This window comes from Mustelus asterias, unplaced genomic scaffold (assembly GCF_964213995.1).
Source record: "Mustelus asterias unplaced genomic scaffold, sMusAst1.hap1.1 HAP1_SCAFFOLD_1081, whole genome shotgun sequence".
Lineage (NCBI taxonomy): Eukaryota > Metazoa > Chordata > Chondrichthyes > Carcharhiniformes > Triakidae > Mustelus > Mustelus asterias.
The window spans coordinates 107,240-128,205 of record NW_027591026.1 but is presented as its reverse complement, the minus strand read 5'-3'; the positions used below and the strand labels follow the sequence as shown (position 1 = coordinate 128,205).

Here is a 20,966-nt window from a genome sequence, read left to right as displayed (position 1 = left end):
CCCCCCTCCTCCTCCCCCCCTCCTCCTCCCCCCCTCCTCCTCCCCCCTCCTCCTCCCCCCTCCTCCTCCCCCCCTCCCTCCTCCCCCTCCTCCTCCCCCCTCCTCCTCCCCCCTCCTCCTCCCCCCTCCTCCCCCCCTCCTCCTCCCCCTCCTCCTCCCCCTCCTCCTCCCCCTCCTCCTCCCCCCTCCTCCTCCCCCCTCCTCCTCCCCCCTCCTCCTCCCCCCTCCTCCTCCCCCCCTCCTCCCCCCTCCTCCTCCCCCCTCCTCCTCCCCCCTCCTCCTCCCCCCCTCCTCCCCCCTCCCCCCCTCCTCCTCCCCCCTCCTCCTCCCCCCTCCTCCTCCCCCCTCCTCCTCCCCCCTCCTCCTCCCCCCTCCTCCTCCCCCCTCCTCCTCCCCCCTCCCCCCCCTCCTCCTCCCCCCTCCTCCTCCCCCCTCCTCCTCCCCCCTCCTCCTCCCCCCTCCTCCTCCCCCCTCCTCCTCCCCCCTCCTCCTCCCCCCTCCTCCTCCCCCCTCCTCCTCCCCCCTCCTCCTCCCCCCCTCCTCCTCCTCCCCCCTCCTCCTCCTCCCCCCCTCCTCCTCCTCCCCCCCTCCTCCTCCTCCCCCCCTCCTCCTCCTCCCCCCCTCCTCCTCCTCCCCCCCTCCTCCTCCTCCCCCCCTCCTCCTCCTCCCCCCCTCCTCCTCCTCCCCCCTTCCTCCTCCTCCCCCCTTCCTCCTCCTCCCCCCTTCCTCCTCCTCCCCCCTTCCCCCTCCTCCCCCCTTCCCCCTCCTCCCCCCTTCCCCCTCCTCCCCCCTTCCCCCTCCTCCCCCCTTCCCCCTCCTCCCCCCTTCCCCCTCCTCCCCCCTTCCCCCTCCTCCCCCCTTCCTCCTCCTCCCCCCTTCCTCCTCCCGCCCCCCTATTAACATACTATTTGCTTTCCTAAATTGCTTGCTTTAGCCACATGTTAATTTTTTACCGGGACACCCGGGTCCTTCTCAATAGCAACATTCTTGTTGTCGCTCACCATTTGAAAAACATTCTGCTTTTCTATTTTCCTACCGAAGTGAATAACTTCACTTGTTCTCCACATCATATTCCATCTGCCGTGTCCTTTTCAACTCCTTTAACACCTCTGCCTCCTTTCGCTGCTTTTTTGTGTCCTCCAAACATCTTGGGGGTGATTCTCCCAGCTCGTGTGATTCTTCTCTACCCCCCCCCCCCACCCCAAAGGCGGTCGGGAGTAATGGAGGGGGGTGCCCCTTTGGCACTGCCAACCTAGCCCCCTGGCACTGCCCAAGGGGCACCTTGGCACTGTCCACCGGGCATTGGGCAGTGCCAAGGGGTTGGGGCCTATTGGGAAGGGTGAAGCCTGTTGGGGGGACAATCGGTGGGGAAGGGGGTATCCAGCTAGCATTCTGCACAGGGGTCACGGGCGCAGGGAGGGAGGACAGTGATCAGGGTGACTAAAATGGTGCCACCATGGCCAGTTAGTGATTTTTCTTGGACAGCCTTGCTCTGATCGACATTGACCTTGTACCCATCTGCTGGGCTGGGGCGGCACGTCTTAAACTGTTTGTGCACCTCAATGAGAAAATCGGCAGGTCTGGTGTTGCTGGACTTCGAAACGAAAGTGTTGCCACAGAATGGGTCAGAGAGACAGCAGCCCTCGAGCCTTCACTTGGGAGCTCAGCAGATGTGAGTTAGAGGAATTGTGGATAAAGAAAAGCTGTGAAATATTTCCCTTCATTGTCCCTGAAGCCTGATAGATATCAATTATAAAGAAGACAGGTTATCCCAACACATTGCTTGTGTTGAATTGCGAGTGAGTCAGTCACCTTCTTTAAAACAAAGACCTTATGTTTAGATCTCACGTCTCTGATCCTCGCAATGTCCCAAAGCAACTTACAGCCAATGAAGCACTTCTGAAAAGAGGTCACTGCTTCAACATTGGGAGTAGAAGGAGCCAATTCCTAAAGAACAAGGTTCCAGAGATTACAATGACCGGATCTTCATTTCTGGCATTGATTAGGGGGTAAAATCTGGCTTCCCGCCTCGGGTCACTGTCTGTACGGACTTTGCATGTTCTCCCCGTGTCTGCGTGGGTTTCCTCCGAGTGCTCCGGTTTCCTCCCACAGTCCAAAGATGTGCGGGTTAGGTGGATTGGCCATGCTAAATTGCCCCTTAGTGTCAGGGGGACTAGCTAGGGCAAATGCATGGGATTATGGGGATAGGGCCTGTGTGGGATTGTGGTCGGTGCAAACTCGATGGGTCGAATGGCCTCCTTCTGCACTGTATGATTCTATTGGCCAAGGTGGTGGGGGGAAATCCCCTCCCACTTGAGTCGTGTTAGGGGATCTCTTTTATCCACCTGAGAAGCAGCAAGGTGGGGCCTTGGTTTAATGAAAGCCTGAGTTCATCGAATCCTTACAGTGCAGGAGGAGGCCATTTGGCCCATTGAGCCTGCACCAACAACAATCTCGCCAAATAACCCCACATATTTACCCTGCTAATACCCCTGACACCAAGGGGCAATTTAGCATGGCCAATCAATCTAACCAGCACATCTTTGGACTTGTGCTTCTGAGCTGACAGCACACCCTCCAACCTGCACTGAAGTGTTAGCCTCGATTGTGAGCTCAAATCTCCATTGAGGCTGGGTCACGTAACTTTCTGGCCTAGAGATGGGAACCAAGTGGACAGCCTTGTCCTGCAAGTGTGTGTTTTGTTGCCTCTATAATACAGAAGTCTTTGATGTAACATTTCCTGGTGTCTCTTGTTCTCTCTAGTGGACGGTAAATGGGCAGCTACGGGTCGGATTTTTCACCACTAAGACGGTCCCAGCAGGAACAGAGTTGACCTTCGATTATCAGTTTCAGAGATACGGGTAAGAACTGTTCAGGGCTGGTCGCACAGCCAAACTGCCCCTGTGTTTACCCAACTCACATGGTCATCTTCAATCCTGTGTGTCACATTCAATATAACGTCACTGGCGCACTTTGCTGCAGTGCGTGCTATCTGTAGGATGCACTGCCGCAGTCCACCAAAGGTTCTTCAGCAGCCCCATCAAAGTTCAAAGTCGTCTTCATCTAGATGAACAAGGGCAGCAGGAACAGAGGGACAGCATCTCCTCACAATTCTCCTCCAGGTTACACACCATCCTGACTTGACCACATATCACTTCATTGCCACAGAGTCCAAATCCTGGAGCAGCATGGGCTGCCAAGAGCTATGGGCTACGTTGAGACGTTGTGTCTTTGAATGTAACAGTAATGTCACTGGACTAGTAATTCAGAGATCAGGAGTTCGAATCCCACCATGGCAGTTAAGTGACCATGTAGATGCCAGACTGTAGTAAATTCCCACTGCTTCACTAATTCCCCCTCAGGACAGGAAGCATTTTGTGTCCAGCAGGTGATTCCCCATGTGTGACTCCTGTGCCATACCAATATGGTTGACTCTTCACTGCCTTAAAAGTGGCCTTAGAAGTCCTCAGTTGTATCAGACTCTTATTATGGGTGGGGTTACTATAGTCCAGTTCTGGTCGCCGCACTACCAGACGGACGTAGAGGCGTTAGAGAGAGTGCAGAGAAGGTTTACCAGGATGTTGCCTGGTATGGAGGGTCTTAGCTATGAGGAGAGATTGGGTAAACTGGGCTTGTTCTCCCTGGAAAGACGGAGAATGAGGAGAGATCTAATAGAGGTGTACAAGATTATGAAGGGGATAGATAGGGTGAACGGTGGGAAGCTTTTTCCCAGATCAGAAGTGACGATCACGAGGGGTCACGGGCTCAAGGTGAGAGGGGCGAATTATAACTCAGATATTAGAGGGACGTTTTTTTATACAGAGGGTGGTGGGGGCCTGGAATGCGCTGCCAAGTAGGGTGGTGGAGGCAGACACGCTGACATCGTTTAAGACTTACCTGGATAGTCACATGAGCGCTGGGAATAGAGGGATACAAACGATTGGTCTAGTTGGACCAAGGAGCGGCACAGGCTTGGAGGGCCGAAGGGCCTGTTTCCTGTGCTGTACTGTTCTTTGTTCTTTTTTTGTTTGTTATACCCCTGGGCTGTCCTCGCCTCCAATTAGCCGCTGTATAAGTTGTCTTAAACCCCTCTTCCCCCGTGTCCTCCATCCTCACCTCCAACAATGTGTGCAAGGAACTCATGCATTTCTTTGTCATAAAGATTGAGACCATCTGATCAGCAACCTCTCTTCGCCTTGTCCATCCAGTCAAACTTCCTGTAAAATAACAAACCCCACCCCTGCCCTAGCCCTGCCCTCTCATCTTTCTCTAATTTCTCTCCTATCTCCCCATGTGCTCTCTCCAAACTCACCTTGTCCGTAAGACGCCTCCTGCTCCCTCATCCCTATTCTCACTCAACACTGACTACCCCCTGGTCCCCTCGTGAGCTGATGTCGACAGCAGTTCTCTCACCGAGTGTTGACCCCCTCTCCTTTAAATATGTCGTCATCACCTCCGTCCTTGGTCCCTCCGTTCTGGCAGAAGGTATCTCCAATCTCGCTTTCACCCTCCTCTAATTCTGGCCTCTTGTTCATCCTCAATTTTTATTGCTTCATAGTTGATGACCGTGCACTCTCACAGCCACAAGCTCTGGAATTCCCTCCCTAAATTTCTCTGCCTTTCTACCTCGCTTTCCTCCTTTAAGACTTGGTCATCTGTTATAAACCACACATGGCTCGGTGTTATATTGTGTTTTGTGATGTTCCTGCCTGGCACCCTGTGATGTTTTATCATGTTAAGGTTGCGATATAAATGCAATTAGTCATCATTGGTGTTTGGCAGAATCCTGAAGGTAAGATAGAGCAGAGCATATAAAAACTGCATTCATCGTGGACCCAAATGTATGGATTTCATATTTGATAAGACTTTGTAGAAATGGAATTGTTATTCAGGTAAGCTGCGTTGTACCCCTGCTGGCTATCTGTGGTTAGACCCAAACCCCGTTACTGATGGACGTTTTTACATCCCTGACTGCAGCAAGGAGGCACAGAAATGTTTCTGTGGATCAGCAAATTGCCGTGGTTACCTGGGCGGTGAAAACCGTGTTAGCATCCGAGCTGCTGGAGGGAAGGTTAAACTAAAGGAAAAGGATCGGTCCCGGAAGAAAGACTCTGTGAGTGTTGCTCTAAAGTACCTGTGGAATGACTGTTGCCATATGACTTGCTGCTTCCATTTCTCTTCCCCCCCACCACCACCGTCACCATCCAACCCCACTAGATTGATAGTTGGCAAATGTTACACCGCTTTTCAAGAAAGGAGGGAGAGAACCGTGAACTACAGGCCAGTTAGCCGAACATCAGTTGTTGGGGAAAATGGTGGAATCTATTATTAAGGAAGTCTTAACAATGCACTTGGAAAAGCAGAGTCTGATTAGGACAAGTCAACATGGCCGTACGAAAGGGAAATCCTGTTTGACAAATGTATTGAGTTTATTGAGGATGTGACTCGTAGAGTGGAGATAGTGGGGACCAGTAGATTTGTAAAGCCCAATTTCCAAAAGATATTCAATAAGGTAATGGGCAAAAGGCTAATAGGCGCAATTACGGTGCATGGAGTTGGGGGTGGTATATTAGCGTGGCTGAGGATTAGTTAATGGACAGGAAGCAGAGAGCGGGCATAAATGGGTCTTTTTCAAGCTGGTAGGAAGTGAATAGTAGATTGGTGTAAGAATCAGTTCTGGGCCTCGGCTATTTACAGTCTATATTAATGACTTGGATGAAGAGACCAAGAGCCGTGTATATAAGTTTGCTGACGATACCAAACTAGATGGAAAAGTAAGCAGCAAGGAGGGCACAGAGAAGCTGCAAAGAGACATAAGCAGTTTCAGGTGAGTGGACAACAAGATAGCAGATGGTGTGTAGTATAAGGAAATGTGAAGTTATTCACTTTGGTCACAAGAATAAGGTAGCAAAATAGCACAAGTCCAAAGATGTGCGAGTTAGGTTGATTGGCCATGCTAAAATTGCCCCTTAGTGTCCTGAGATGTGTAGGTTAGAGGGATTAGTGGGTAAAATATGTAGGGATATGGGAGTAGGGTCTGGGTGGGATTGTGGTCGGTGCAGACTCGATGGGCCGAATGGCCTCTTTCTGTACTGTAGGGTTTCTATGATTTCTATGATATATTTTTTAAAAGATCAGAAACTTTTAAGTGTTGATGTTTTAACAAATTTGGGAGTGTGCTGATAAAAAGAATGCAAAGTTAGCATGCAGGTGCAGAAAGAAACCAGGAAGGCAAATTGACCTTTGTTGCAAAGTGATTGGAGTACACAAAGTCTTGCTACTGTTGTACAGGGTTTAGTGAGACTGTCATCTGGAGTAGTGTGTGCTGTTTTGGTCTCCACATTTAAGAAAGGATATATTGCATTTGAGGCGTTACAGCGAAGGTTCTCTTAATCAGATCCTAAGATGGGGGAGGAGGGCTTGTCCTGTGCTGATAGGACCGATTTACTCAGCCTATGTTCTCTGGAATTTCGAAGAATGCAGCCTACAAAATTCTGGAAGGGTTTGATAGGGCGGACGCTGAGAGCTTGTTTCCATTGGTCGGAGAATCGAAAACACGGGAGCTCCATCTCAGGATAAGGAGCCAATCAGTTCAGATTGAGATAAGGAGAAATCACTTCACACAGAATTCACTGTGAATTTTTAGAGTTTCCTACCCCAGAGGGCCCATCATTGAATATATGGAATAGACAGATTTTTTTGTGTCTCGGTGAATTAAGGGACGTGGGGAATGGGAGGGAAAATGGAATTGAAGCCCAAGATTAGCTTCAGTTTAATTGGCAGATCAGGCTGGATGGGCCTAGTCCATGAGGCCTAGTCCGTGAGGCCTAGTCCTCCTCCTATTTCGTATGTTCAAAGCCCACCAGAGCAGTTTGAGAATTTGAAATCTGTTATAAATCGAGGAAGAAACCTGCTGATAAGTGTAGCACCACAATGTTGTTCAGGCGGAGACCAGGGTAACTGTTTGTGGACCAATCTCGCCTTTCTTGACCTGTGCTGCCCAGTGTCACAGCCCAATGGCCCCTTTTCCCCTTTCACCCACAGAGGGGAATCTCACAATTGATGCTTCCTCCTTAACCTGCCATCTCCTGCAGTGCTTCAGGTTTACATACTTCCATTTAACTGGAGTGAATGGTTGGAAGGTGTGGGGTGGTGGAGGGGCTCGGACACTAGCCTCAGTCACACGGTGCAATGTTAGTCAAGATACATGTTCCAGCTCCTCTTCCCTCTCAATTGTCAGGTGGATGAAGAACTGGAGGCCTTCCTGGAGAACGGTGACGGACTCTATGACTCGAACCATGTGCTCAGTTTAACTCGGCTGATGGTCCGGATAGAGACTATGGAGCAGAAACTAACCTGCCTTAAGATTATACAGGTAACTGAGAAAACTACTTATAGGAGCGGTGAACCATTAAGGCCAGAGGAAAATCTCAAACCCAACGTCAATCCGGAGAGGATTCCTAGCTCTGAGTGCTGGGTGATGGTAATGTATTTTTGTGTGACATTCATTCATTGAAAAACCATTTCTGGTCTAAATCACTCGGACCTTACTGGTGTTTATTTCTCCAAAAAGCAAAGCAAGGTCTTGGAAACAGCTTTGTATGTTACTCGACTCGTAAACCAGAGTGTGGGTTAAAATCCTAAACAGCACTTTGATAGCAAACAGCAACAGCGGCACAGTGGTTAGCACTGCTGCCTCACAGTGCCAGGGGCCCAGGTTTGATTCCCGGCTTGATTCCCTGTCTGTGTGGAGTCTGCACATTCTCCCCGTGTCTGCGTGGGTTTCCTCCGGGTGCTCCGGTTTCCTCCCACCCTCCAAAGATGTGCAGGTTAGGTACATTGGCCGTGCTGAATTCTCCCTCAGTGTACCCGAACAGGTGCCGGAGTGTGGCGCGACTCGGGGATTTTCACAGTAACTTCATTGCAGTGTGAATGTAAGCCTACTTGTGACTAATAAATAAACTTTACTTTACTTTACCTTAGAATCTGGAAATAAGGTACTGCTTTCAGTAAAAGTGACCGTGAAGGTATCAGATTATTAGTGAAAACTCACCCGTATCACTAATGTCCCTCCTTACCCAGTCTGCCTGACATCTGACCACACTGCCCCACACCGGTATGGTTGGCTCTTAGCTACCCTCTGCCATCGCCCAGTAAGTTACTCCGTTACGGCAGGCCACTGCTGTGAAATCCACAACATGTAGAACACCCTAACTAATAAAATTGAACGGTAAGAAGTCTCACAACACCAGGTTAAAGGTTTATTTGGAGTCGCGAGCTTTCGGAGAGCTGCCCCTTTATCAGGTGAGGAAGGAGCAGCGCTCCGAAAGCTCGTAATTCTAAATAAACCGGTTGGACTTTAACCTGGTGTTGTGAGACTTCTTACCTTGCCCACCCCAGTCCAACGCCGGCATCTCCACATCAGTAAGATTGAAAGAGCGTCTTCGCCACGTGGGCTGCCGTGGTTCAAGAAGGGGGCTCACCACCACCTTCTCAAGGCAGTTGGGGATGAGAAATTAATCCCAGCTTTGCCAGCGATGACCCCATCCCAAGAATGAAGATAAGGTCAACACCGCTCGGAGAGGAGATGGGCAGACTGAAAGAGTTCTTTTAAAACAAAATGCGTTTATTTATTTCAGAACACGCACTCGCAGAGTTGCTTGAAGTCCTTTCTGGAGTATCATGGACTGTCCCTGCTGTGGATCTGGATGACTGAGCTTGGTGATAGCCGGGGGAACTCCAGCAACAATATCAAGCTTCAGACCGAAGTACGTTGAGCTTAAGTGTTTGAACGGTCCGAAGGGAATATCCGCTGTATCTGATTGAGAGAGTTGGGGAGCAGCAATACTAGCCTTCCACCAGCAGAGAGAGCTCTAACATTAACATGGGTGCCCAAAGTGGCACAAGGTGAAGCTGGTTGGCCCCACGGCTCACACTGAATAGGATTTAACAACTTCCTTTTGTGTGGGTTTTAGTGCTGGTCCAGATAAACAATGTCGGTGCTGGAAAACTGCACTCACTGTCAGCATTGAGCATGCGCTGATAGTTGTGCAAACGTTTCCTTGAGAATGGAACCATTTGCAGGCGGATTTGAGTGTATAACAGGATGTAATGTGAGAATTTCTTCCACGGCAGCAGCCATTAAGGTGCTTAGTTCCTTATTGCTGTGGGAGTTGTGGTAGTCATGGGGTTCCTGAGCTCCCACAACCCATACAATGAGGGGCGGATGGGAGGAGGGGGTGGGGAGGGGCACCAACAATCACCAGGCCCAAGTATCCCACTCAATGTCTTACCAGAATTCAGAGCCATAGCTGCAGCCTCATGGAATCATCGATTTGCAACACAAAAGGCCAATCATGTCTGTGCTGCCTGTAAAATATCTATATCCAGTCTAATTCCACCTTCTAGCTCATGGTCCAGAGCCCTCTAATGCCATTTTGGCCACCTTATCTACCTTCAGGGCTTTATGGAAATGTGTGACAAGATCCCTGTGATCCTCTACACTTGGCAGAATCCCATCTATTATACATTCCTTGTTTTCCTTCCCAAAGTGTGCATTACATGAGTGGCACAGTGTTTGGCAATGCTGCCTCACAGCGCCAGGGACCCAGGTTTGATTCCTGCTTGAGTTACTATCTGTGCGGAGTTTGCACATTCTCCCTGTGTCTGCGTGGGTTTCTCCCACAGTAGTCACAAAAAGGACCATTGACCATGGCCCGTTGCTCCCTGCCACTGAACCAAGTTTGGATCCAACCTGCCACGTTCTCTTAGATCCCAAGAGCTTTAAACTTACTGATCAGGCTGCTTGTTGTCAAAAGCCTTGCTGAAATATATTTGGATGGCATCAGCTACACCAATGCGATCCTAATTGACCCTCCTTACTTCAAAGAATTCAATCAAATTAGTTAGACAGGATCTTCCTTTAATAAATCCATGCTGTCCATCCTTGGCTCATCCGTGCTTTTCTAAATGCCATCTCTGAGAAATGTTTACCATCAGTATGTACCTTGTCTGGTGTGGGGGTTATACCCTGCTTCCCAGGGGTGGGAATTTTACCTTTCCGATAAATGCTCATTGCAACTCATCTTTGCCAAAGTAAAACTCACTCAACACTGCCTCATTAAACACCTGGGAATGTTTGATAGAACGGTGCAGAAAGATTTTGCCCTGATTCTTGCCAGTAGTGTACCTGTCCTGGGAATGGTGTAGAGGGAGCTCCGCCCTCTACTCATGAGTGTGAAAGACTGTGCTGAGCAAGTCACTGAAGACCCAGGGGGTGGAGGTGAAGTAGAGGGATCCGGACAGGTAGTGCTGTGCATTTCCCACTTTTATTGTCCAGAAGGTGTCCGCCCATTGGACAAACTCCTCCTCAGTTAGAATCATAAAAGGACAGCACAGAAGGAGGAGGCCATTCAGCCCATCGAGGGAAAAGCTGTTCAATTTAGTCCCACACTCCAACCTTTTCCCCGTAACCTTATAAAATCGTCGCCTTCAAGTACGCTGCCAATATTCTTTTTGCAAGTTCCAATGGAATCTAACTCCGCCACCTTGTCCACATCTTTACATCCCTCTGTGTGAAAAATTCTCATCATTTCTACTTCAGTTCTTCTGCCAATTATATTAAATCTCAGACCCCTGGTTACTGACTCATTTATCTGAGGAAATCGTTTCTCCCTACTTGCTCCATCAAAACCCATCATCATTTTCAATATAATCGCAAGCAACGTACAGCACAGAAACAGGGTATTCAGCCCAGCCCCCCCCAGCACAGAAACAGGGTATTCAGCCCAGCCCCCCCCAGCACAGAAACAGGGTATTCAGCCCAGCCCCCAGCGCCCCCCCCCCCCCCAGCACAGAAACAGGGTATTCAGCCCAGCCCCCAACGCCCCCCCCGCACAGAAACAGGGTATTCAGCCCAACCCCCCACCCCCCCCCGCACAAACAGGGTATTCAGCCCAACCCCCAGCCCCCCACCCCCCCCCCCAGCACAGAAACAGGGTATTCAGCCCAACCCCCCACCCCCCCGCGCACAAACAGGGTATTCAGCCCAACCCCCAGCCCCCCACCCCCCCCCAGCACAGAAACTAGGGTATTCAGCCCAACCCCCCACCCCCCCCAGCACAGAAACAGGGTATTCAGCCCAGGCCCCAGCCCCCCACCCCCCCCAGCACAGAAACAGGGTATTCAGCCCAGCCCCCAGCCCCCACCCCCCCGCGCAGAAACAGGGTATTCAGCCCCCCTCACCCCCCTATCTGTCAGCACTCTCGAGAGACAATCCCAGCTTCTCCAATCCCTCTTCAAAACTGCAGTTCCTCATCTTTGGTATCACCTTGGCAAACCTCCTCTGTAGCTTTCTCAAGGCTTTGACATCATTCTTAAAAGTGTGCTACCCTGTTGGAGGGAGAGGGAGGATCCAGTAACCGCTATCTTTCTAGGTGCTGGATCAGAAGTTGATCGGTGTGGCACAGTGGTTAACACTGCGACCTCACAGCGCCAGAGAGCCGGGTTCAATCCTGGCCTTGGGTGACTGTCCGTGCGGAGCTTGCACGTTCTCCCCGTGTCTGCGTACGTTTCCTCCGGGTGCTCCCGATTTCCCCTCAACAGTCCAAAGATGTGCAGACTAGGTGGATTAGCCATGCTAAGTTTCCTCCTAGTGTCCCAAATGTTCTGGTCAGGGGGGGTTAGCGGGGTAAATGTACGTGGTTACGGGGATAGGGCAGGGCTTGGGCCTGCGTGAGATGCTCTGTCGGAGAGTTGTTGCAGACTCGATGGGCCAAATGGCCTCCTTCTGCACTGTAGGGATTTTAAGAAAGAAGTTGGCCTTGATTGGGAGTTCTGGGTGCTGAGAGGCGAGGTTTTGCTGCAAACCTGGGGAGGAGCTCCCAGGACTCCGAATGCAGGACCTGTACAATATGGTGCTGCCGAAACCAGGAACTACAATCACAATACAAAATATAAATGAATTGTAACTGAAGGTTAGCCAGCTTGGACTGGGGTCCTTCAATCCAGTGTCATCAGGATGAAATGTGTCGGGTAGGTGAAGCAAAGCTTGGCTTTTCCAAAGGAAGACCGAGATTGCTGAGGGATTCTGCCCTTTTCCACTGGGTGAATCTGTATCCAGCATGATAGAAGTTGGAATGAGGAAGCAGCACTGACTAAAGTTGTTGCTCATTTGTCTTCACAGATCATGAAGACCCTGGAGCTGTTACCAATCTCCACGAAGAACATGCTGGAGGAAAGCAAGCTGCTGCCCATCATCCAGCGTTGGGCCCAGACGAAGGCATCAGCTCCCCAGGTCAGCGAGGCAGACGGTTATTCAAGCGAAAGCACCTCCCGGGCGCAGACGCCACTCAACACGCAGGATCCGGCGCTGAAGCAGAGCGCCGAGGCAGACGGCGACCCCCCCAAAAAACTGGTGATGAAGAGGCTGAAGATCATGAGTGAGAACAGCATGGACAGCGGGCTCTCGGACACGAGCAAAGCCTCCGACGGAGAGATCGAGATCAAAGAGGTGAAGGACGAGGTGGTCGCCGCCGTCGAGCCGCCGCCGCCGCCGTCGTGTCTCCCGCTGGACGAGGAGGAGCCGCCGGCCGAGCTGCCAGCCGACGACGGGGAGGCCCAAGAGACGGACCCCGCCTCAAAGGCAACCAACGGGACCAAGCTGGAGGAGGGGACCTTGGCGGAAACACCATCGCAGGACGAAGAAGAAGGCGTTTCCGACGCCGAGAGCGAGCGAAGCCAGGAGCAGCCCGGTAAAATGGAAGATGTGAGCGAATTGGCGATGAAGCTGCTCGATGTCTGGAAGGACCTGAAGGTGGGTGTCACGGCGCGTGAAAGGGACGGAAGTTGAAAATAACTCTGGGAAGCAATAAATATTTCAGGAAGTGAGTGATCACCAGGCGCCTGAGGGTGGGAGCAATCATATCGATTTCAAACGAATACACATTAGGCAACTTGCTTTCAGAAAATAATGTTGTGGGATTCAGTGAATGAGTAATTAGAGACGTGCCATGGTAGAACATAGCAAGCTAGGGAGGAACAGGTGATTTCTGAATTGGAGTCCCTGAGTTACGCAGCATGAGAATTTCCCTCACCTCATACCTGACCGAGAGATCGATTAGTCAACAACTCCATAGAACCATAGAAAATTACAGCTCAGAAACAGGCCTTTTGGCCCTTCTTGTCTGTGCCGAACCATTTTATGCCTAGTCCCACTGACCTGCACTTGGACCATATCCCTCCACACCCCTCTCATCCATGAACCCGTCCAAGTTTTTCTTAAATGTTAAAAGTGACCCCGCATTTACCACTTTATCCGGCAGCTCATTCCACACTCCCACCACTCTCTGCGTGAAGAAGCCCCCCCTAATATTCCCTTTAAACCTTTCTCCTTTCACCCTTAACCCATGCCCTCTGGTTTCTTTCTCCCCTAGCCTCAGCGGAAAAAGCCTGCTTGTATTCACTCTATATATACCCATCAAAATCTTATACACCTCTTTCAAATCTCCCCTCAATCTTCCATTATTGTTGCGCTGTGCAACTACGAGGATGGGAGATAGATTCAACATCAAATGTGGCAGGAAGTACCTGACTGAACAGGAAAAGTGAAAGAACAGCTGGATCCTTTTCTAAAATATTTGTGGGCTGTGGGCGTCGCTGGTTAGGGCAGCATTTGTTGCCCTTTCCTAGTCACCCTTCAGAAGGTGGCGAGCAACCTCCTTGAACCGCTGGTGCAGGCACATCCCCTGTGCTGTTAAGAAGGGAGTTCCAGGATTTTGACCCGGTGAAGGAACGGTGATATACCTCCAAGTCAGGGTGCTGTGTGGCTTGGAGGGGAACCTCCAGGTGCTGGTGTTCCCATGGATCTGCTGCTCTTGCCCTTCTAGATGGTAGTGGCCATGGGTTTGGAAGATGTGTGTGTCCAAGGAGCCTTGCTGGGTTTATGCGGTGCATCTTGTAGGTGGTACACACTGCCGCTACTGTGTGTCAGTCGTGGAAGGAGTGAATGTTTAAGGTGATGGATGGGATTCCAATTAAGTAGACTTCTTTCTCCTGGATGGTGTCGAGCTTCTTGAGTGCTGTTGGAGCTGCATTCAGCCAGGGAAGTGGCGAGTTTTCCATGTTCCTGACAAATCTTGTAACTTGGAATGAATTACTTTATGAATTGTATTTTCTAAAGTTTCCCAGTTCCACTCTTCCTCTTGGTCAGTGCCCGTACTTTAGAGGGCCCCACAAAGTAGTCCACAGTCATGTAAATCACTGATTTCATTTAGAGGAATTTCTTCTTTCACGATGATTGTTAATCTTTGCAATTCAGTTTCCCAAAGAGCAGTGGAGGCTGGATCAGCAAGGCTGAGTTAGACAGATTGTTATCTATACGGGAGTTGAGGGTTATGGGAGGCAGGCAGGAAGGTGGAGTTGAGGCCATCATTGGATCTATTGAGTGGCAGAGCAGGCCCATGAGGCCGAGTGGCCTACTCCTGCTCCTTATGTCCTCGTGTAGGTAAAGACTGAATTATGGTCATGGCTCCCTGTTCAGATGGATGTTAAAGAACCCACGGCACTAATTTGAAGAAGAGTAGGGGAGTTACCCTGGTTTCCGAGCCAGACTTTACCATTCCTCATCCAGATGTAGGTTGTGATTTTGTTTTTTGCCTCAGTGCCATCAGTGAGACCTTGCTCCGTGCAAAACCACTGCAACAATAACTGGCAGCTTGAGATTTGACAGTCTGATATAAGTGCCTGTTTCTAACGTTGCTGCCTTTTATTAATCAGGAGGTGTACAGAATTCCCAAGAAGGATCGAAGCCAAGCGGAGCGGGAAAGTACTGGTGCGTATGAGTGAGGCTCCCTCATTCCTATTTACCCTTTGATTACCCTGTTTCTGGGATATGATTTGTTTTTGATTGCAGATACAATTTGCTCAACGTCTCAGCCACTTCCCCCGATCATTTTTCCTGCTGCCTGTTTCTAAGGCACTGACGTTTACTTTAACCGTTCTTATAGGATCAGATAAAATCATAAGACGATTACAGCACTGCCGAGGGATGAGGGGTAGCAATCCAGGGCTGAGGAAGACAGTCGGGGAGTGGTGTACATATCAACAAGGAGCTGCACTAGGCCATTCAGCCCATCGAGTCTGCTCCACCATTTACTAAGATGGCCCCTCCCCGGGGGCCCTTCCCCTGCCGGGGGGGGGCCCCCCTCCCCGGGGGCGGCCCTGGCGGCGGCCCTGCCAAGGGGGGCCCCCCTCCCCGGGGGGCCCCCCTCCCCGGAGGCGGCCCTGCCTGCAGCCCCTCCCCGGGGGCGGCCCTGCCAGCAGCCCCTCCCCGGGGGCCCTTCCCCTGCCGGGGGGCCCCCCTCCCCGGGGGCGGCCCTGCCAGCAGCCCCTCCCCGGGGGCAGCCCCTCCCCGGGGGCCCTTCCCCTGCCGGGGGGCCCCCCTCCCCGGGGGCGGCCCTGCCTGCAGCCCCTCCCCGGGGGCAGCCCCTCCCCGGGGGCCCTTCCCCTGCCGGGGGGCCCCCCTCCCCGGGCGGCCCTGCCGGCAGCCCCTCCCCGGGGGCTCAGAAGTTTTAGGCTGGCTTACCTTTATCCTACTCCCTTGTTATCAACACTTTTGTCATCCTTCACTGGTTTCTGAACTCTCCCAATCCTCAAGCTCACTCCTATTCTTTGCAACACTGTCAACCACTGATGCTCTCTTGTGATCGTTTTGTGCATTCAGATAAAGAGCCTTTCATTTATTTATTTTTAACCATTATTCTTTGCATAGACATTGCTCACTCTGATGGTTAAACTCTCTGTAGCTTCTTGCCCTACTCTGCTTGTTCTTCATACACACTCACACACCCTTTCCTCTGGACCCCTCAGCCAGTCTTGTAACTAAGCATTCCGTGCTGCAACAGCTCTGTGCAAGGAAATCTCATCATTTTCCTCCTCCTCAGTGACATTTTAAAATTGATGCCACCCTGTTACTGATACCTCGGGAAGTAGTATTTTCCTGTTTGATCTAACAAAACTATTGTCCTTTTTTACTTCTTTCCCTCTGGCCTTCTCTGCTCCATTGGAAATAGTCCCAGTCTCTTGTTGCTCTCGTAACTTATAGTTTGCATCCTGACGAATCTACACTGTATGCTTTTTGATTTAATGTCATAGAGTCAGTATAGCACAGAAGGTAGCCATTCAGCCCAAAAGGCCATGCTGACTATGTCCAGTCCACAACATATAAGCTAGATTTATCGATCTATCTGTATCTTCCAAGTGTGTCTATATCTGCACTTCTGTCTCTGTTTATCACTTTATCAAACCATAAAGGTCAGGAAAGCTTCCTGGGGTTGGTGGGGGGAGAAACTGGCCAGTGTTCTCACTTCTGTTTGCTGTCCAGTGATGAATCTGTAGGTTCTGGGTGGAGGGTGCAAGCTGCTAGCCCCCTGTGTGTTTGACTCACTGTCTAAAGTCAACATGGCCATATGGGTGAGGTGTTGCATGGTATCTTGGCGTCTGTGTGAGATGGAGATGGGTTGTTCTGTCAGTATGACTGCCCTGGGGTGGCACGGTGGAACAGTGGTTAGCGCTGCTGCTTCAGCTCCAGGGACCTGGGTTCAATTCCCGGCTTGGATCACTGTGCGGAGTCTGCACATTCTCCCTGTGTCTGCGTGGGTTTCCTCCGGGTGCTCCGGTTTCCTCCCACAGTCTGAAAGACGTGCTGGTTAGGTGCATTGGCCATGCCAAATTCTCCCTCAGTGTACCCAAACAGGCGTCAGAGTGTGGCGACTAGGGGATTTTCACAGTAACTTCATTGCGGTGTTAATATAAGTGTACTTGTGACAAATAAATAAACTTTACTCTTTCCCCCCCTGTCCATCCCACCGCAACCTCGACCTGCATTGAAATAGCACCCAAACTGGACCAAAAACTTAGAGGGTCTCGGAAAGGATCTCCCAAGAATGTAGTTGATATAGGTGAAGGCGCAGCTTCCAATGGTGGGCGAAGACGGGGGAAAATGCACAACAGTCAAGAGTCGGAGGGGCAAAGAGCTTTGGAGGGGTGTTTTAGGGCTTTAGAAAAGCTTTGGACCAAGTACTGGCAAATGGGATTAGAATAGGTAAGTGTTTGATGCCAGCGCAGACGCAATGGGCTGAAGGGCCTCTTTCTATGCTGTATGACTCTAAAGTCACAGATGTAGAGAGAGTTGAAGCCATGGAGAGATTCAACTATAAGTTGTGAATTTCAAACTGAAGCCATTGAGGAACTGGGAGCCAATGTACTGAGCAAGGAAGGACAAGGTGATAGGTGAGAGGGACTTGGTGCAAGGTAGGAGAAGAACTTTGAAATAGTCAGATCGGAGGTGACCAGAGAGGGGTATGGTGACAACTGGCAAACTCTCTCTTCACCTGAAGCTAATGGTGGATGTTCAGGACTAGATGTTGGACAAATGGTGCGATGATATAGAAGCAGTGGAGAGGTTGAGAGACATGATGTGGAGATGCCGGCATTGGACTGGGGTAAACACAGTAAGAAGTTTAACAACACCAGGTTAAAGTCCAACAGGTTTATTTGGTAGCAAAAGCCACACCAAATAAACCTGTTGGACTTTAACCTGGTGTTGTTAAACTTCTTACTGAGGTTGAGAGAGGCAGTGATGATGTAGAATCGGGTATCGTTGATGTACGGAAGTCATCATGGTATCATCGAGGGTAGAGTGTAGATGAGGAAGGGGAGTAGGCCGAGGATAGCCCTTTTGGGAATGTCAGCAGTGAGTGTGTAAATTGAGAAGAGATGGTGAAGAATTGTTGGAGTTGGGGAGAAGGGTCATAGAGGTTTACAGCTTGGAAACAGGCCCTTCAGCCCAACTTGTCCATGCCGCCCTTTCTTTTTTAAAACCCCTAAGCTAATCCCAATTGCCAGCATTTGGCCCATATCCCTCTATACCTGTCATACCCATGTAACTATTTATCGTGATGGAAGGGTTAAGCAAATAAATGGTTGCACAGGTATTGTGGCAAATGGAGATCCAACAGCTAAGTACTGCAATTGGAATGGTGTTTGGAAGACTCGGCTGAAAAAATTGTTGTTGATTTTCTAACATTTTAATGCCTTATGTAATCCTGCCTTTCAAACAAGTTAAACCTCAGGAAGTTATGGTAAATTGGAAAATTAATGTAGGTTTCAGGAATTTAATCCAACCTCACAGGTTCCAGCTCCTTGCAAGTCAATGTTTTGTTACTATTGAATCTGGGATTGTGGGTGACTCCATTATTGCCCATCCCCCTTTGTCCAGAGGTGGTGGTTTTGTTGAAGACCAAGGAGTACTTTTCTAAGGTTCCTCAGGCAGCGGTTAAGAGTCCATCCGCCATGTTGAATCTGGCTCACTGTCACCCCTCCTGATTCCTTTGGCAGCCTAAAGACAAGAGGGATTTACAGTTTAGCCTTTAATTCTATTATTGCGAGCAGGAGTTGCTGGCCATGCAGAATATTGGTGTTAGCGGTGGGTGGGTGGAGAGGTGGTGGGGGGAGGGAGCTGGCAAGGGAGACTGCACCCTCAACCAAAGTTGGCCTGTTTTTCTCCTCCGTAGCCTGGGAAGCCAGTGGGTTTCATTTAACTTATGGTTTATTTAAAGAGGGAAATGGGAGCAAAATTGGGTCAAAGGTTCATTTCTGTCCATTTTTCCATTTCCCTTTGATACACGGGCTGGTTAGGTGCATTGGCCATGCTAAGTTCTCCCTCCGTGTACCCGAACAGGCACCAGAGTGTGGCGACTAGGGGATTTTCACAGTAACTTCATTGCTGTGTTAATGTAAGCCTACTTGTGACACTAATAAATAAACATAAACTTTAATCCTAGTTGAAAGTTGTCCTCATGGAGACAGAGACCTCCGAAGATTGCTCATCTGCCTTTTCTTGCATTCCAGAGCGTGGAAGGGATGGGACATCACAGAAGGATGTTTCTCAGACTCCGAAGACTCCAGTGAATCTGGGCAAGGAGAAGGACGCTGACAAGACGCTCAGTAAAGATCGGAAAAAACGCAAACCCGCAACCTCCCCACCGCCTTCGGCCTACGAGAGAGAAGGCCTGAAGAGATCCGTTCCAGATGAAAGGCAAGCCTCTTTTCTGTTTTTCTCTCTCTGCACCCCCCCCTGTGTAGCCCTCCTTCACTCAAGGCAGTGACTTCTCACCTGCTATTTGGTCATGATGTGAATCAAGCAGAACCTATCTGCATCATCCATACAATCCTACAGTGCAGAAGGAGGCCATTCGGCCCATTGAGTCTGCACCAACCACAATCCTCAGGCCCTATTCCCATAATCCCACATATTTACCCTCCTAAATCCCCTGACAGGGTCAATTCAGCATGGCCAATCAACCTAACCCGCACATCTTTGAAATGTGGGAGGAAACCGGAGCACCCGGAGGAAACCCATGCAAACATGGGGAGAAGATGCAAACTCCACACAGACAGTGATGCAAGGCCAGAATTGAACCCAGGTCCCTGGCGCTGTGAGGCAGCAGTGCTAACCCCTGTGCCACCATGCCGCATGTTGGTATGGTTACTGTTTTAGGATTCTGAAGGGACCAGATAACATACACCGTAAAACCGTGTGTTTACATTGTGGCTTCCACACCCTCAGGGTTGCTCAAAGCACTTCACAACCTATAAAGTACTTCGCATTGTGATTACTGTTTCAATGTAAGAAATACAAGCAGCAATGAAGTAGTGACCAGTCGTCATTTTTAGTGGCATTGGTTGAAAGAAATATCTTGGCCAGGAGAGCGCTCTTGAATAGTGTCGTGCCATCTTTTGTGCCTTCCTGAGAGGGTAGATGAGGCCTCAGTTTAATGTCTCATCCAGAAGACAACATGTCTGACAGTGCAGCACCACCACTGTACTGCACTGGAACATGAGAACATAAGAACTAGGAAATTCAGCCCCTCGGGCCTGCTCCGTCATTCAATGCGAACATTGGCTGATCTCATTTCAGCCTCATCTCCACCTTCCTGCCCACTCCCCAGAACTCTTCATCCTGCTACTAATTAGAAAATGATCTTTTCCTTCAAATTTTTTTAGTGTTCTGGCATCCACCTCACTCCGGGATGGAAAATTCCACAGATTCAGATCCTTTGAGTGAAGTAATTCCTCCTCATTTCGGTTTTAAATCTGCCATCCAAACTATGGCCTCTCGTTCTGGAATGTCCAACAAGAAGAAACATCTACATCTACCCTGTCAATCCCCTTTAGCATCTTGTAAACCTCGATTAGATCTCCTCCCATCCTTCTGAACTCCAGCAAGTCAAGGTCTAAACTGCTCAATCTCTCTTCGTAAGACAAGTCCTTCATCCCAGGAACCTTCTCGGAACCGCCTCTAGTGCATTTGCATTCTGCCTCAAGTAAGGGGATTAAAACTGTGTGCAGTACTCCAGATGTGGTCTCACCAATGCCCTATACAGTGTCAGTTTGGAATAAATACGCAGGTTCTTGGGACTTTATGTCAGTTACTGACTATTGCATTAACTACGTTACAACAAAGGACAGCACAGTGATTAACATTGCTGTGTCAAAGAGCCAGGGACCCGGGTTCAATTCCAGCCTTGGGTGACTGTGTGGAGTTTGCACATTCTCCCCATGTCTGCGTGGGTTTCCTCCCACACTCCAAAGCTGTGTGGGTTAGTTGATTGGCCATGCTAAATTGCCCCTTAGTGTCAGGGGGATTATAGATTTCATAGAATCTACAATGCAGAAGGAGACCATTTATCCCATCGAGCCTGCACCAACATCAATCCCACCCAGGTCCTATCCCCATAACCTGACATATTTACAGTCCTAATCGCCCTGACATTAAGGGGCAAATTGTCATGGCCAATCAATCTAACCTGAACATCTTTGGACTGTGGGAGGAAACCAGGGATTAGGACTGTAGACGTGGGATTACAGTGAAGGGACCTGGGTGGGATTGTTGTCAGTGCAGGCTC

The 20,966-nt window shown here is 50.1% G+C and overlaps 1 protein-coding gene across 1 annotated transcript in view; it reads left to right on the top strand.

The window, feature by feature from the left end:
* Positions 1-2,763: 2,763 nt before the first annotated feature.
* LOC144487838 (histone-lysine N-methyltransferase SETD2-like) overlaps positions 2,764-20,966 on the top strand; it is a gene marked incomplete at its 5' end in the record, with an annotated part of 40,526 nt that continues 22,323 nt past the window's right edge. The window contains 7 exons of the mRNA XM_078205911.1: positions 2,764-2,861; positions 4,978-5,113; positions 7,241-7,375; positions 8,640-8,768; positions 12,185-12,814; positions 14,776-14,830; positions 18,910-19,096. Coding sequence (XP_078062037.1) covers positions 2,764-2,861; positions 4,978-5,113; positions 7,241-7,375; positions 8,640-8,768; positions 12,185-12,814; positions 14,776-14,830; positions 18,910-19,096 — 1,370 coding nt within the window. The remainder of the gene's footprint in view (positions 2,862-4,977; positions 5,114-7,240; positions 7,376-8,639; positions 8,769-12,184; positions 12,815-14,775; positions 14,831-18,909; positions 19,097-20,966) is intronic.